Source organism: Acipenser ruthenus, chromosome 3 (genome assembly GCF_902713425.1).
Source record: "Acipenser ruthenus chromosome 3, fAciRut3.2 maternal haplotype, whole genome shotgun sequence".
Lineage (NCBI taxonomy): Eukaryota > Metazoa > Chordata > Actinopteri > Acipenseriformes > Acipenseridae > Acipenser > Acipenser ruthenus.
In genome coordinates, this window is record NC_081191.1 from 99,581,428 (window position 1) to 99,596,308 (window position 14,881).

The 14,881-nt window shown below is 38.3% G+C and overlaps 1 protein-coding gene across 10 annotated transcripts in view; it reads left to right on the forward strand.

The window, feature by feature from the left end:
- LOC117394925 (MAGUK p55 subfamily member 7-like) overlaps positions 1–14,881 on the forward strand; it is a 138,625-nt gene that overhangs the window by 34,325 nt on the left and 89,419 nt on the right. For 4 of the 10 annotated variants that reach the window (XM_059019748.1, XM_059019730.1, XM_059019764.1 and 1 more), the window contains one exon: positions 3,376–3,545. The exons of 1 other annotated variant lie outside the window; for it this stretch is intronic. In XM_059019748.1, the coding sequence (XP_058875731.1) occupies positions 3,509–3,545 (37 nt within the window). In that variant the 5' untranslated portion in view covers positions 3,376–3,508. Of the gene's footprint in view, positions 1–1,894; positions 2,052–2,185; positions 2,203–2,759; positions 2,948–3,375; positions 3,546–14,881 lie in introns of those variants that run through there. 5 more of the 10 variants (XM_059019735.1, XM_033993685.3, XM_033993686.3 and 2 more) reach the window with 3 other exon arrangements.

Consider the following 14,881-nt stretch of genomic DNA (forward strand, 5'->3'; position numbering starts at 1 on the left):
ATTCTTTTTTTCTGTGAATTGTCATGTACAGGTTTCCGTAAACCCCATTTGTTAATGTATTGCTTCTAATTTTGAGTTTCTTAATATTGCTAGAAAAAAGGCTTTGGGATGTAATTTAGTTTAAGCAACAACAAATAGGCATATATACAGTCCTGTCACTAGAATGTGTCTTTGCAGTCTCGAGATACTTTTGAATAAATGGTTCCTGTGGCCTTATTATACAAGAGTGTGATTTAGACAGCTTCTGCCTCATCCTATATACTTCTCCAGTGTTATAGCAGAGGTTTAGGCAGGCTTATGATGAGTGTCTGTGCTAGTGCTCAAATCCACCCATGATGACCTTGTGAACTGAAACCTGGTTCCCTAACCGGTAAGGCAGCTACTGTAATTGCGCTCCCTGTGGAGCATTAGGGCCTGAAAGGGAATACAGCATGGAATGTTGCCAGATGAGGTCATTGAAATTGACTTGGTTTGGTGCAAAGTGAACTACAGGCTAACTGAAACATCATCTGTAGGGAAAATTAAATGTGGAACACATTTGTAAGTACCATTGTGTGTGTGTATATGGACTGGAGAGGAGGGCTATAGTAGAAAATTATTGACCCGAGGAAAGACTATTGTTACCGAAGCTGAGGGCACTGCACAACTGGAGGTAACAATAGTCTTCTCGAGGGGCATTTCATTTTTCACTATGGCTGAGTCTGCAGTACATAGTGAAACATGTACTGCAGTTATATGTACATATATATGAACCAGTCAAGAAAATAAGTGAGGCAAGGTTGGATAGTAAATACGACTATATATTTTGTTTAAAAATATCGGTTATAGCATACGTAAATAAATAAATATCAGAAAATGTTTTTGAGGTCCATACACTTATAGTTAGCAAAGTTTTTCTCTGTCTGCTGCATAATCCAGTTTATATTCCACCCGTCATATGTTTTCGTCGAGTTGTTGAATTTCAGAAAGTCAGATAATGGTGACAGTGATGTTTTAATTGCCATTTTAGTGTTTTGGAGCATCTTTCTTTTGAATGCTTTGTAAATCATTTTTTGTTAACTCTCAGAATCAGTGTTCAGCCATTTTCTTTTGTGAAGAGTGCAGGGGAGAAAGGCATTCCTTTGAAAAGGGGCGGGACTGACAGTGATGTGAACCAATCGCATGACAAACGGAGACTATTGACCAGTGGTGTAAGGATTAGGCAGAGCTCCAGATAAGGTTTTGGGTCTGGGAGTAATTTGCTAGTGTTTTCTAAGATACTGGTGATGTGTCTCAATGTGGAGTGGGTGGATTGAGCCATCTTTGCGTAATGTCAGACTTGTATTCCTGCACACACGCTGGAGAATGGCTTACCCTTTTTGTTAAAACTATGACAAAATCATTCTTTAGAGCACAGTTTTGGGAGTTCCAGAATCTGGTGAGAGATTCAGACACCATACTTGTGTCACTCCTACAGTACAGTAGAAAGGTACACATGATACAGTATGGTAGAAGGTTCTTTCCTCAAGGCTGACCTTTTGACTACTACAGTCTAGATGTTTTTGAAAGGTAGCACAGCAATAGCTTTAAGACTCTAATGTTGTTTTGAAAGTAACGTCTCGGCATGTTAGTCAACGGGGTCCATTCAATTGGATCGAATTCCTGGCACAGAGATCATTTAGAATTTCTGTTCCAGGGTGATGAAAATCAAACATCAGGCCGTGCATGCGAGTCCCATTTCTGTCTATAATTTATGAAACCCCTCAGTTATGAGGTCTGTTTTAGAGATATTAAAGGTTGCCAATACTGCATTTGGATGTGTCCCTGTTTTTGACCTGTTGAATAGACCATGTCTTTTGTGTCATTTGAGAGATAGCTGGATGCTTTTGTAATGGTGGCTACATTTTCCTTGAAGGCTTTCCTGGGAGACTGGAGATGTTCTTGGACCGGTGCACAGGCTGTGAAGGATCGTTTTTCTTGGAATTGTAGGTACTATACAGCACACTTGATGGATAGGATAGTCTTGGAAGAGCCGTTGCCTCTGACAGGCGGATGCTTTCTCGTGATGGAAGGTGTGTTGGAGAGCTGCAGGAGAAGCAGTGTTTGGAAGTGACTGACAAGAGAAGGAATAGCTGCTGCAAAAGAAAGAGCCTCTACTGCACTTAACAGTGCAAGTGATAACAGCTGTGTGCACATGTGCAACAGCAAAGAAGAGCCACTCAGGTTGTGATTTGGTGAAAAAATATTCTCAAATTTAGCCTTGTAAATCATTAGATAAAGAATATTAAGTTTACTTGGCCTTTTATCAGTTACATTGCTCCAGGTAAAACTGATAAGAAGGACAATTCTTTACATCTCTTTTACATTCGATATGAATCATTTTTAACGTTGTTGATGTGGAACAAAGCACGCTTTTATTTTTACTTTCTTTCTTGACATGCCAGTGATGGCTTGAGTAAATGAAATGTATTGTTAATGTTATAGGATTTGTGTAACCTAAAAACAAAGTGTGGACTCCCTCAAGAGGGTGAGGGACCCCTCATGCGGGGAAGTTAAAATAGATACAGTAGTAAATAATGGCAGCATGATTTGGTGACAGGACACTGGTTTTCTTCTTCTTTTAAGCCATTAATAAGGAAATGGGGAGGAAAGAGTTTCTATAGTAATTCAGCCTAGAGAGACAATGCAATTTATTATTATTTATTATTATTTATTTCTTACAGTCGTAAGTATTTGTTAAAATAGATGAACTAAAGATCAATGAATTCTCTTGGCTCCAGATGCTGTATTTCTATATGCTGTGCTGGAGTGAAATACGTGATAGTAAAGCCATCTGTGTGAAGGGATTGCTGCGAGTCACAGAAGCTGTGGTGTGCTGTGCCTCGCCTGCCTGCATGACCGAAGTGCAGTCCTCATCCAGCCTCACAATACAGTAGCACGACCTGCAGGGATTGGCTTTCATGCAGAGGTGAGAGGCCAGGCTGCTCAGGCACTGGATTCCTGGGCCATTCCCGCACCCTGCTGCTTTTTCCTACAGAATGCAGAATTTCTCCTTTTCAACTTGTTGTGTCTTCAAGAATTATGGAATCCAAGGAAAATAATTTGACTTGGTATAGCAAGACATGTACATTTACAGGATTTTCTGGCTCTTGTTTCAATTAGAAGAGTCTTTTTTTGTTTTTGCTTAGGTAAATATCTTGAGGAAGCAGAGTACATAGTGTTTAATGGCAAGCTGGTTTGCAGTGGTTTTATTAGCTTGGTTTGAAAAAACTTTTCTTCTTTGCAATAAAGGCCAAAGCTGTTTTATTACACAGGATGAAGAAGAGATCTGACATTGACAGAATGCTGCAGCTCTTGTTCTATATTTTTGTTACATGATGTTTTTACTCTTTCTAGGGGGCTGCTGCAAATGGCATAAATCTTCCCAGAGACAACTTGGCTAAGAGTGGTTGAACGGAAATTGATTGCTGCTTTCTGGCTATTGAGTGTTACTCTGACAGTCCTGTGTGATAATCCACAGGCAGGAATCATGCCGGCGTTATCAACTGGACCTGGAAATGACACAGGTACTGTAAACTCTGTCAGCCCCATGTCTTTCTACAGTGGGTAGGGTACTGATGGAAGCCATTAAAACTGCCACTGTCTACACTGAAGGAGATTCCAGACCCTGTTTTCACCTCAGGTTTTCTCCCCTGCTTTGCTCCTTGTTTGTTTGTCTGTGAGAACCAAACCTCATACAGTATATGTTAGGAGCTTTTTCATTCATGCTTTCTAGGTGTCTCCTAACTAAATGAATCAATCCTTAATCCATATAATCAATAAAGCAGACTACAACATTTGAGCTGAAACATTAATAAGAAGAGTTTGATTTAGGGTCAAATCTGCAACACAAGACAATACAATATGTTGACTACAGCACACATTATTTGTGATGGGATGTATTCGTTCATACTGCATTATGTTTTTGTAGTTAATTGTACCGGTATCTGTCAAACCTTAAAATGACTGATGCGTTCAGACAGGCAGCATCCATTCCAGTTTATGTCTGCCTAAGGCATCTGTCTAACAGTAAAGCGTGAAGAAGATATAATGACATTTTAAATGGCAAATTAAAGTTACTGAACAAATGCATATGTTTTCCTGTATAGCAATAGCAAAATCTGTTTTTGTGGTCAACTTGAACTAAGTCCTGTTCAATTACATTCTTTAGTGTTTAACCAGGATGAGAACCCATTAAGTTCTGCATTTGATATCCAAGGGGCCCAGGAATCAGTTCAGGTTTTATTAGATTTTCTTCAATAGAAATACATGAATATTCAGCTACCATGGTTGTCATTTTGGTAAATATTTGATTCAGGTTTTACTGTTCTTAATACTGTTTGGTCATGAACCCTCCTACACACCCCAGGAATTCTGGGATGGGTGTTGAAAGTTCATGTCTCCTCCAGAAACACAGATATTATAGCTGTCATTGAAACCAAAATAGATTCCCCACACATACATTCTATTACAATTTTCTGATTGTATTATTATATTATTTTAAAATGATTTTTATGTGTAATTATTTAAAAAACCTTATTTTTCCCTAGACACATATATATTTAGATGCTACGGCAGCTTGTTGAGGCCATCGGCAATACATTTAAATAATTCCGTTCTGTCGAGATCACGAGAGAGTTTATCTCAAGTCCTCGCTCCCGTTTTCCTGAGCTCGATAAATGATGTCAGGGAAACAGAAGTAATCACTTGACAGAAATGATCTTGTGATCTCGACATAACAACGTTTTTTGTTGTTTGTTTTTTTTTCGATGGCCTCAACTAACCGGTGTAAGATGCAGCAGTTAAACAGTAAGAAAATGTAATAATGAAGCGTGGACATATTTGGATTATCTTAGCCTGCGCCATTATCACCTTTATTATTATTTGTTTATTTAGCAGACGCCTTTATCCAAGGCGACTTACAGAGACTAGGGTGTGTGAACTATGCATCAGCTGCAGAGTCACTTACAACTACGTCTCACCCGAAAGACGGAGCACAAGGAGGTCAAGTGACTTGCTCAGGGTCTCACAATGAGTCAGTGGCTGAGGTGGGATTTGAACCGGGGACCTCCTGGTTACAACACAAGTCCTTTTCTTTAACCACTGGACCACAAAGCCTTCCCTTTCTTTGTTCAGTGTTCTCCTTCAAGCTATTATAAAACAGACCTAATGTTCCTTGAAATGTATTGTTTTTTAGTTCTGAGGAGTTCCGGGAATGATCGAAGCAGTAATAATACCACATGCTGTACATCCCTTCAGTCCTGTTAGGATGTCTAACCTCAGACAATGTTGTTGTAAATACCTGCTTATTTGTCTTACTAACTGTAATCCTTGCCCTTGTAGTCATCAAACTAGCATTTCACATTTTCCATAGGTGACTACAGTATGTGTGAACATGATGTAAGACTTTTATTAAACACACAACAGGTATGAGCTGCTACAGAATTTAGTACTGCAGTGTTTTTTCTTAAATAAATGCATCCATAACTATCAACACTCAATCATGAAATACTAGAAAGAAACTTGCTCCAATCTTAGAAATCTGAACATAAGTAAGTTACTCTATACATTTCTGATCTGGATGCTGTGTTTGATCCAAAGTCCCCCATTAAAGCTTATAAAGTAAATGTATATGTTTTCACCTCAAGAGTCTATTCTGGGGTTTATAATTGTGAATAATTAAGAGTTCACGTGGGCATTTAGAAGGTTAAATCATCTATATGAACCAGTATGAACTGTATTTATAAAAAAAAAAACTGATGGTCGAGATGATCTGGAGTTGTTGGGAGCTTCTCTGTCTGTGTGTGCCACTATGCTTGGTATTTATACTCCAGTAGGCCCAGATACTACATGACTGCAGTTTGTTTCTGTTATCTTACTATTTATAATAGAAATGAGTTATTCAGCTGTTACTCCACGCAGGTGCAACCAACCCCTAACTACACTCTTTTACAAGGTTACTGCGGTTAATTGTTTACCATATGTTTCTTGTTCCCCATACATTCCTTACCATGCAATCATTTTAAACCTCCAGCAAAGTGGAGTTACCTTAGTAACTCTACTTATGCCAGTCTCACCTCCAGCAAACTGGTTTGACATTACCAACACATGTTCTTTCATATGATTACCAATACATTTTTAAGGGTTAACAAAGTCATTGTATCAGCGTAATCTGGCTCAGGGTACAAGATCCCGGTTCATTCAGGTTTATTAAATCTTGAGATGCATAGCTATTCATTGAGAGCACTTTTACAGTTCGTTCACTTGCAAGTGATTCGAATCAAAACATTTTCAGGTTTGCTTCGGTTTGTTTCACATCAGAAAAATTCAAGCAAACTTTTTCTTTTAAAGTGCATTCCAATTTGCTTGGTTTACTTGCAGCTTCATCCAGACTACAGTTCTATTGGTTTCACGTTGCACTTTCCAAACACACTCGGCTCTGTTGCTGATTTACGAGTGCAGAAGTTCTCTCTGGAAACTTTTTCCATCATGCCCAACGTGGAGAGTACTTGATGTGCTGTGGCTGTGTCGATGTTGTCCGTGTTCTTTTGGTTTATTTGGTGCTAACAGCATGAAATCATTGAAGAAACAGAGCATGCTGAAAGAGAGCGTTTGTTGGAAAAACACTGTTCTTTTGGAGGAAATGTCAGAGACAATCATGACTGAAAAATATTTACATATTTTTCATTCTCAATTGCAATTTAGCTGTTCTTGATGATGATGATGATGATGATGATAATAACTTGTTGTGAATGCTGTATGCGTGACAGGGTGGTGAGATACAGATGCAACAGGAGCTGGTTTACTAAACTCAGGCGAAGCAACAGTGACTAATATCTGTACAGTACCGCTTTGTATTGGCACAATGTTTTCCCTGCGAGTGTATGTGGCACAATAAAGACAGATGCAATGCATAAGCTAAATCATTATTTTGTCATTTCATATTTTTCATATGCCTTTTTTTTGCATTGTGATAGTTTTGCTATTCTGCTTAAAGAACGTGCATGGTGCAATAGCAAGTCTCAAACTCTGGTCATTGAATAGCGCAGACTGTGCCAGTTAATAAATCAGCCCCATAGTATTTTTTTTGTGATGTACTGTTGTGTACATGCCACATTATGTTGTTCTTGTCTGGTGTGTATGTGTGCGTGTGTTTTTGACAAGCCCTGCGTTGCGTATATCTGAGACAAGGGCAGACATTTTCCTTGGTGCTTGCTGAAGTACATCACTTCCACGATTTGCTTCGCTGTTTGGAGTGGTTCGTTCCCACGTGAACTGGAATACGTTGTGTTTCACACTGCCAAAAGATCAAACCCACCAAAGTGGCAAACGTACCGAGTCCACTTTCAAGCAAACTGAGACGACCATTTCAAGTGATCTCTGTTCACTTGGTTTGATGCGCATCCTGGTGCGATTACGTGGTTCTCGGAGGTTTTACATATCACTAAACTAACAGAACCGCACTTAAGTCCGCATCAAAGGGTCAAACGAACCAGATGCGAAGGTGCCATAATACTACCCCTTCTACTCGAGAACAAAGGCTTCTGCTAATCTTAGTCAGTTTCATTTCACTCTTCTATATTTTGATGTCTTGTCAGTGCTTGTCATATGAAAATCATGTTTTACAAAGTGCATGTCACTTAATATAATATATTCCCTCATATTAATGACTTCAGTGGTTGACTTCTGGAACAAAAACTGACCCTGTCAAGACTCAGTTAATACAAACTGTTACATATACTGTAAATTTCATTTTAACTGTACATTAAAGTACTTAAACAGGTGTTTTGACAAAAGGAGGAATAAAGTCTCTAGAAAAACCTGCAGAAGCAATTTCGACTTGGTACTAAATTATTAGTATATTTTCAGCCGTCATTGTCAATGGAACTCGAGATTAAAGAAATGCCAGGAGACGAAGTCGGTTTGAAGCCCCATATCGGAAAATGTTGAAAACGACTTCAGAAGCATGTTGTTTTGGCATGAAGTCCAGCTGTTTGTGGACCAGCGGAATGTATTTAAGATGTGTTTAAGTGGCAGCTCTTATATTTATTAGTATGTTTGTATATATATATATATGTGTGTGTGTGTGTGTGTGTGTGTATATATATATATATATAAATAATTATATTCACACACAGTGATGCACACTCGAGTCTAATGGATTTAATAAAATATTTTAAACATAGATATCAAACTAAATCACAGAAAATATGAACAAAAATACAGATCAAAGAATCATACGTTTTCAGTATGAAATGTGACACACTGTCAAAATGAAAACATTACAAAGTTCGTATCGGGTATGACCTCCCTGAGCATTAACACAATCCTGGCAGCGTTGATGCATAGACCTGATCAGCCTCTGGATAGACTGCTGTGGGATGTTCCGCCACTCTTCCTGTGCAGCTGCAGCCAGCTGGTGAAGGTTGGCTGGTCGCGATTGTCTCCTGTGGATGGCACTGGCGATTTGGTCCCAAAGATGTTCTATTGGACACAGATGAGGAGAAAAAGCCAACCACGGCAAGACCTCGACATTGTTTTCTTGAAGTCGTGCAATTATAATCCTAGCACTGTGTGGCCTTGCATTGTCCTGCTGGAAAATCGACACTTCCAGATTGGCTTCCAGTCTGCACCAAAGGCATTCTTGTGTTAAAGAAGATTCCTCCCCACATCATCACACTTCCACTGCCCCACCGGTTGGCTTGAACAACGCAACAGTCACCATAACGCTCACCACGACGTCTCCACACACGTTGTCTTCCGTCAGGTCTGTCAAGGGAAGACAATCAAAAGTTCAGGAGATTTAGAGTCCAATGCAAGCATTTTTGTGATAGAATTCCCCATGTTGACGTGTTGTACAGTCAACTCCAGAAACTACACATTGACACAGTCTATGTTGAGAGAGTTACTGCTGAGTTTATCAGGAGTATCAACAAAGTGCGTGAATGCATTGACGATCTGGGTTCAATATTGCAGGTGCCGAAATGAAGAAAATGGAGCAAGTGGCTAATGAAATGTGTGACATAATAATTGTCAATGCAATTTCAAAGGAACGCCTTGCATTCACAAAACATCTGGTGAGTGCAAAGTTATTGCAAAGTGACTTGTGTGAAAGACACAACCAATGCAAGCATTAACCAGCAAGCATATCCAGTGCTTAATAAAGAAAGATTGCGCACTGAACTTTCGGTTATATATGGGAAGCCAGAATTTCATTGTGCTAGTGGTGCTATGGCAGTGTGTCGTTGTGCTAGTGGTGCTATGGCAGTGTGTCGTTGTGCTAGTGGTGCTATGGCAGTGTGTCGTTGTGCTAGTGGTGCTATGGCAGTGTGTCGTTGTGCTAGTGGTGCTATGGCAGTGTGTCGTTGTGCTAGTGGTGCTATGGCACTTTTTCAGTTTGTTTCTTAAATAATCTCCAGGATACATTTTTAGAGACTGTAACATTACTGCAAATTCTCATAACACCCATGACAACTAAGGATAAAAACGTTTTTAAGAAACACGATGAACCAGGGTCGACTCAACGCACTGGCGATGCTGTCAGTAGAGAAACAGCTGATCCACGAGATACCAGACTTCAACAAGAGAACCATTGAGAAGTTTGCTGCCCTTAAAGATCAAAATTCCTGTATAAGTAGGTGAGGTACTGTTTATTTAACCGCTTTACTTTGTGTAATTATACATATGATGTTTCTATTTGTTAATTAAAATATATTTTTATTAATATACATTGTACATAGAGCTAATGTAGATACATTTAACCGATTTAAATTGCACAGTAAACAAACAAACAAAAAAATTGTTAGCCATGTGCAAATATACTGGCTTTACATAGCATCAAGGCATATTAATCACAGTGGCATTTCAATGGTAAGAAAGAATCTGTGTGAAAACGGCTTGTACTGTATGCATTCGTTAATTTTCTTTCTCCGACGCCCCACTTGATCCAAAGTTCACCAGCCGCCACTATGTTTAACCTTCTTGATTTGACGTTCCTGGGGTTTAGGGTTAGCTGAGCAGACAATTCAGTGACTCATGCCTTTTAAAAGCTTGCAGGCCTGTCTGCCGCTTTCAATAGCCAGAGTTTGGATTGGAGTTGTGAGAACTGATGCCGCTCCATTTACATTCTGTTTTTGCAGCTTGGTTTAGTTTTTGTGGTAGACCATACTGTCGCTTTTGCATTTGGGAGAGCTGTTAAAAGTGCAGTTGGAGATAACTCCGTCTGTTGCCAGGGCACGCTCTGCTTCACACACGTTTCTCTTTGTGTCTTTTAAAGGAGTTTCATAACCCTATATTGTAGTATTCAAGACCACATGTACCTGTTGGTAAGTTCTCCTAGTAATGTTGTGAAGTCTGCCTTTTCTGTAGAGATGTAATTGCTTCAGTAGTTCTTCATGGCTGTTACCATTGTGGTTTTAATATTGCTGTCCTGGAGATTATGGCAATGGGGCGGCTGGTGAGAGCTGTTGATCTTATATTGTACGGGAGGTGCTGGTTCTAGGGTTCTTTGCTTGCCAGCACTTTTCCAAGGCACTTTTTAATTAATGTTTATGTTAAGAAAATATTTTTACCTTTACTGGATAGGTTGGAAGCAGGGTACTAGGAAGGGTAGGGAATGTAAAATACTGATGGGCTCACAGCACACTAACTGTGCAAGGGGCTGCTCGTCATGAAGTATAGAGAGCAAACGTTAAGTGCTCGGCACGCTCTGTTTGTCATTATTATGCTTGTAAATAACAGGGCAGTGCAATACACTTCATTAAAAAAACACTTCAATACACTTCATTAAAAAAGCATTTGGATAAGAGATGAGTACCAGTGTAGTGCCACCTGTGCACTGTAACATAACTGACTTGTTTATGGTACGTTTACAGTGTAGATAGGATTTCTTTACCTAGTTGGAGTTTTCAGTGTACATTAATTACTAATCTATTGAAAGAAAAATTTACTGTTTTTTTTAGCACACATTAAAGCATCTGATGATCAAAATTAGGCCACATAATGAATTACTCCTTGCACTTGGATGCAAAGGGTTAAGCGTGCGATATCCCAATAATCCCAGTAATAATATCAGACAGACTACTGTTATCTTCATTTCATTTTTATCCTAAGCATGTTTCAAATAAAACAATCCCTAATGGATTTTAATTTCAAAATCAATAGTTATGGTATTGCTAGTATGCTGGTGAACATTTATTTAATGGTTCTCTTCTCACCAAAGTACAGTTTTAACAAATGAAACTATAACAAAGGAAGCTAAATAGTATAAATGTAAGCCAAAAAAAAAAATAATAATAATAATAATAAAGTGCTAGGTCCACCATTGGGACTGGGAAACCAGGGTCTTTGCAGTCAGGCTTCACTTGCATCCTGTTCCGTTTCTACTTGTAAGAATCTCAAGATTACATGAATTCCTCGAGTTAGTGTACACAGGAGTCTGTTTTAGTTGATTGAGTTGGCTCATAATTCTGGTTTCAGGACCTGTAAACTGCAATAGAAGGAGTGGGAACCAAGAACTATTCCACATGAGAGGGTAACCGTGAGAGAGTGCTTGCACCTGCATGCTGACTACTGAGAGAAGCCTGTTTGTTACCCTACGTATCCCTGGACCTGTGACTTACTCTAGCAACGCTTTGTACAATTCACTGGCACATCGTTTTCTCGTGTTCTGAGCCAATGTTATGCTATATTTTCCATAAATCTACTTTTTCTTTAAAGTCACAGTAAAGATCTATACAAGTCCCGTTTCAAAGACAAACTCAGGGCAAACCCGTTTGATGGCTTTACCTTTCGACAAGGGGGATTTTAAAGGCTGGTTCTGTCCCCATTTTTATTAAGCCTGTAAAAGTTTACAGTGTTATTCTGGGCCATACTCGTATGCTCTTTTAGTGTTTATTGCCCCCATTGAAGTAGTAAAACAATCGGGCTCAAGCCCTGCATTTGGTAGCCTGGAGTAGTAGACAGAGACGAATAGATAGCCCTAAGAAAACCCCTTTTCCAGACATCCTCGCAAACAAAAGTGTAACGTTTTTGTAGTCCCTTCCAGCCTCCCTTCCTCCTACTCCAAGCAAGGTAATTGTTTCATAATAAGCAACAATAATGAAACCCAGGCTCCATATTTTTTATCATTTAACTCTGGTTCATAGCTTCCACAGACCTCTCCTAATAATGTAGCTATGAGGGATATGACAAGAATGGTGATATTAAATTTCTCTAGACTAACAGTAAATTTTTCCATACTGATGTCAAGAATGTTGAGCATCTGGAATCTGCAGTGAGCATAGCTACGGGAGCACTTTTATCGATTTAGAGCCATTTATTCTCCTCCCAGGAACTAACATTTTTCCATAAGAATACAGTACTGTAACACAAGAATTTGTTGCAACTGGAAAAGATCCCTGTTTCCAATTACATCAGAATGAAAATTTCCACTTAGTTTAAAATGTGTGTGTGTGTCTATATATATATATATATATATATATATATATATATATATATATATATATATATATAGTACGTTTTTGCTCAAAAGAGGCAACTTCCCAACATTTCGGTATGTTTATATACCTTTGTCAAGAGATATGTATGTGAGAGATGAAGTAAAGATGTCATTTAAAAGATTAGAATATCTTTGTATTAAAACGTATGTGTTAAAACATTGAATTGGAAGATGTCACACTTGGAAAGCACTCTACAGTGAAACAGGAATTAACTGGTCACTAAAGGAACAGAACATTGGTGCATGTGTGGCTGTTGAAGACAGGTGGCTGTCCATTCAAAGTGCCTCTTTCCATTCACTTGTATTGACAAACAAACTCCTTACTGGGTTTAGAGCAGGTGACCACTTGGTTCCGGTGACAGTCAATTCATGGGCTTGCTGTTCTTGGGTACAGTATTCAATCATCTTTCTATCCATGACATGTCATTTAAATAACAGAAAGCCACATGCACACGAACAGCCACACAAGCACAATATGCACCACACAGTTACTCATTATATAAACACTGCAGTTTTAAAGAATTCCTATATTTTTCCCTGATGGTGCAATATATAATTATCCTTGTCCTGTTTCTTTTAGCCATCCTTTGAATTGCACATCACACTAATAATACTGTCGTAATTTAATATCTTGAAGTGTCTGCAATGCATCACAGACTGCAACGCTCTGTTACTTTAATGAATTCGATCTCATTTGGGATTCTGTACTTGAGACTGAACAGGAAACTTGGACAGCGATTGTGTTTTCAGTGCTGCAGTACAAGGTGCCCGATTCTGAATATAATCTGGTGTGCTGCACCTCGGCACCAGTGGGAATTTTGGACTGTAGAGTAGCTTTACTGTAGTCTACTGCATCTGTAAGACATAGAAATACAAGATAGCAAACAAGAATATAATACTGTTCATATCTATACCAGCTTGTAATACATGTTGTATTCAGTATGTATTGTCTGGTTTTGAGAATAAATGTAAAAGATCTCGGTCCTGTATTAGTTCAGCTGTTTTTCTCGCACATGGAAGGAGGTACCTTCATTGTTGTTGTCTCTTGTTAACTCACTTTCCAGGAGCTTTACACCGAATTGCAGTTTGCACCATTTTCAGTCTAGAAACAAAACTGGTAATCTTATAACTAGGGCTTCTGTTTTTTGTTTTTTTTTTAATTGTATTTTTCGGTGCTTATTTTGAGCTATTTTCAAGTTTTATGTAAATCGTTTTTTTTCGGGACTTTCGTTTTTGATATACTGTATGAAATTAGTGTTTTCAGTTACTTTTCAAAGCTTGAGCATTTTTTCTTGGGTTTTTTTGTGTCAAAATATGTATAGTAACTCGACAGTACTTGCACACTTAAGTTGTACCTTCTTTCCTTTGCTGTCTTCCACAATGAAATCCCTATGGTCACGGGCACATTCTTCTGGGGTTTTTGTCTGTAGGCATTTTTGTACATTTCGCCACAATTCTGTTTTAAATCCTCTGTATCTTAACTGTAATACAGCTTTAAATCCCGCTAGCAAGCCTCCATCCTGATTGTAATCTTGTTTTAAATCTCGAGTCTCCAATAGAAATGTAGGAATGTGCCGTCACTCGGGGTGGGTTTAAAGTATTCAGAACGAATCAATGGTAGATACAAGTCAGGAAGGCGGGACATTGCCCAGCAGCACTGGGACATGTATTCATTATTATTTTTGTAGGTTTAATTTTTTATTTATGTTTTTTTTTTTATTTATGGGAAAAAGGTAAAGTAAACTTGAATAGATTAACCATTCCCACATTTTTTCCGGTGTTTTCTGGTGTTTATTGGCTATCCACTGATTTATTTATTTTTTTTGTAGGGGGTGCTTTATCGGGTTTTATCAGTTAAAACCGAAAATCAGAAGCCCTACTTATAGCTCTACTAAGAATGTTAATTTAAGGACCCAAGAGTGTGCTGTTATCACAAAGTTTTAAAACAGTACACATTAACTTTCATTTCACAAAAATAAATAAATAATGCAAATCGTATTTTGGTGTTAAGACTTTGATAAATGTGGCCAATACTATTCGCAATAGTCTTTGCTAAGTCAAAAGTGAACAGTTTGTCATATGTATATGTTTGCAATAATTGATTTAATTCTTGGCTGAAAGTTATTTTAAATTGTGTAATAATAATGTTTCCAACAATTAAAGGTTTTATAGGCTAACAAGCTTAGCACACAAGTCTTGTTTTGTATTTCAGTACAAAGATATGCTTGATCTGCCAATTGCCACCTAAAATTAGAAGTTTCAGAAAAAATGGCTATGTAGTATTATATGCATTCCTATGAGTTTCTTTTTTAAACATTGAATTACCTTTTTGCTTTTGAAGTGCAGTGCCTTTAAAGTAAGATG